Here is a 2,913-nt window from a genome sequence, read left to right as displayed (position 1 = left end):
TTCCTTTAGAAGGAAGGAAAACCATGGTGGGTAGACAAGGCTGAGGACAGTGAGGCACCTGCGGCCTGTGGGAGCAGTATGCAGAGATGTGGCACTGTGCCCTGGCACAGCTGGAGAATGCGTCCATGCCCACAAGGCCCCACCCTGAGCAGCACCTCACCCCCTCTCACACTTTGTCTCCAGCTTAGAAGTTGGAGCAGACATGATCGTTCTTGTGCTGCTCAGGAAGAAAATAGAACATCTGGTGAGGGCTGTGGCTCACTAGTAGAGCATTTGCCCAGCTTGCCCAAGACCCTGGGCTTGATCTCTAGCACTGCAAGAAAGTAAGACCACAGCAACAGAACCTTCCCTGGAAGCCAAAATCACAGAAAGGTCTCCTCTAATGTTAAGCGTTGAATTTGCCACCGGGGTTCTCCTGATTTCTCTGTGAGGGTCACTCCATCACACCACAAACACTAGACACACGAACACAACACATAGTTAACGTGCACCATGCACACACATACACACCTGTGAACACACAGAAGCACACACTCACATGGGCATACACTAACCAGCACCCATATGCAGCCCACACATATACCCCACACACAAATACACACTCAAGCACACTCAAACTTGGTATGACACACATACACACACATGAAAATACTTCCACACACAAATGCAATACACACATGCACACACTCAGACTTACCACTGGGATTGTAGACAGGCAAGAGGAACGACCATATTTTTGGTGTCCTGGTGCCACACGATCCTCCGAATTCCCTGGCTCTTCCTGTGGGGCTGACACAACATAGTCTACCCCTGGGAGAGAACGGAAGAGCCAGACCAAAGTTTCCAAGAAATACGAACTCATGGAGGACAAGGACGAGCTTTGCTTGAGGCTTCCTGACAAATGTGATCCCTGCTCTAGAACTGCCTTCACCTGGCAGAATTTTTTTTTGAAGATTTTCTCTTTCTCTTCAGTTTGCTGCAATGGAACATTCTGTGTCTCCTGTAGTGTTCTACTTATTATCTTCATGCTTCCTATGTCCGTGATTTGGCATCTGTCATTAATTTTGGGACGTTCTCAATGACTGTTATTCCAAATGCTGTTTGTATTCTGTTCTCTCTTTCTCCTCCTTCTCATCAATAATCTGCAAGAAACACAAAGTCTATTAATAAAATCCAAATGAACTGGTGTGTACTCCCCCTAATAGGGTATAACCGTTGATAGCTAGATATTGCAGTATGGAAACTGCTCGAGGCTCACAGTATGTACAAAGAAACAAGGTAACAGTCTACGTCTTACAGTGTGTGAGCCATTGCGTTATAGCACAAACAAGTTAATTGATCTACACTATAGAAATCTGGCTAACGCCATCAGACTGGCCAGCAACAAGGCACTTCTGGTGAGGCTAACAATGTCCTAATTCTGTGTCTGAATTCTGGTTGCTTAATGGCATTCAATATGTGACAACTCACTGAACTATGAAATTATACATGACCTTTTTTGCAATGTGTTTTGTCTTCAATAAAAGCCTTAAAAGATGAAAAAAGAAGAAAGTACTACTGATAGACACAGGCATACAGCCATAAAAACTGTCGAAGTATACTTGAATGAAAAGCTCTGTGTCACAAAACAATCAATAAATTCTTCCTAAATGCACTTTTGTTTTTTTGATCATGGGACTTGAACTGAGGGCCTGTGCACTATTTCAGCATTTTCCCCCCTCTCAACACTGGTGCTCAACCAGTTTGAGCCCCATACCTCCACTTTGGATTTTGAGTTGCTTAATTCTTAAAAAAAGGTGATGTTCAGAGGGGTTACGATTACATAAGTCAGGTAAAGAGTGATTTCTTTCTGGACAGTGCTACCCCAGGTGGTTAACTCTTCAGAGCCTTGGGAATGTATGTTCTTTAAATTGGAGAGGGAAGTTGGCTGTGAAGCACCTGGAATTACCGCATGGTACGATGTGGCACAGACACCAGGGTCACACCCAGACTCTTCCATCACCACAGTCTCCATGATGCCAAGCCCGGAGCGTTCCCCCGCCTGACCCCCAGCTACCTACCAATCCAATAGAGACCTCTGGAGCACAGGGGGCAGACTGACATGGAGATGGGCTGGTACCAGAGCCATTCAGGATTGGAGCAATATCTGTGGGCCAGTGAGGGAGACCAGAAACACCGGGCAAGGCCTACAGCAGCCTCGACAATCAATTGAATTTCAGTAAACAGAAACCCTGAGAGTGGCTCCAGGCTGGACTCTGTGAGTTCCTCACAAACCAGCCCCCGAGAAAAGCTACTGTTTGCTGAAAGTCCTCAAATCTACCCAGAACCTAGCCTCATCACAGCACCTCCAAACTCGAGGAAAAATCCATCTCCCTCTTTTGTGATACTCAAAGCAGAACTCCCTTCCATTGAACTAAGCTGGGAGGAGGATCACAGAGCATTTTTCTGCCAGTTTAAATAAATTGACTTAAGTAACCAACCAAACCACAGGAACACAAGCAGACCAGAGACTCCAACAAGAGGCTCGTTAGGAACACAAGGGAGACACAGGATTTTTCCCACCCCTCCCAAAAAAATCAAAGAACTTTTTTTTGTTGTTGTACCTTTTATTTAAAAACTTTTTTTCTAAAATTTTTTTAATCTTTAATTTTTACCTTTTTTGAAAAAAAATTGTTTTCTAGTAATTTTTTTCCTCTTAGAATTTTATTTTAACAGTATAAGTGTGTGTGCGTTTTTCTTTCTTTCTTTGTTTTTGTTTTTGTTTTGTTTTGTTTTTTGTTTAGCTCTACTGAACTTCTGATCTTTTTTCTTTCTTTCTTATCCTTTTCACCTGTTCTTCTCTTTCGTTCTTCTTTATGTGACTTAATTGCTCTTCTGCACATCCTCAGATAAACTCGCAGTTGGTCATTAGAC

General features: G+C 43.6%; 1 protein-coding gene across 1 annotated transcript in view; it reads right to left on the bottom strand.

Annotated features, from left to right (window-relative positions):
* Gimap6 (GTPase, IMAP family member 6) overlaps nt 1-925 on the bottom strand; it is a 6,661-nt gene extending 5,736 nt beyond the window's left edge. Inside the window, exon 1 of the mRNA XM_013036572.1 lies at nt 698-925. Coding sequence (XP_012892026.1) covers nt 698-862 — 165 coding nt within the window. The 5' untranslated portion in view covers nt 863-925. The remainder of the gene's footprint in view (nt 1-697) is intronic.
* Nucleotides 926-2,913: the final 1,988 nt, after the last annotated feature.

The sequence above is a fragment of the Dipodomys ordii genome, unplaced genomic scaffold (genome assembly GCF_000151885.1).
Source record: "Dipodomys ordii isolate 6190 unplaced genomic scaffold, Dord_2.0 Scaffold302, whole genome shotgun sequence".
NCBI lineage: Eukaryota > Metazoa > Chordata > Mammalia > Rodentia > Heteromyidae > Dipodomys > Dipodomys ordii.
The sequence above is the reverse complement of the archived record's forward strand: the minus strand, read 5'-3'. Positions and strand labels throughout refer to the sequence as shown.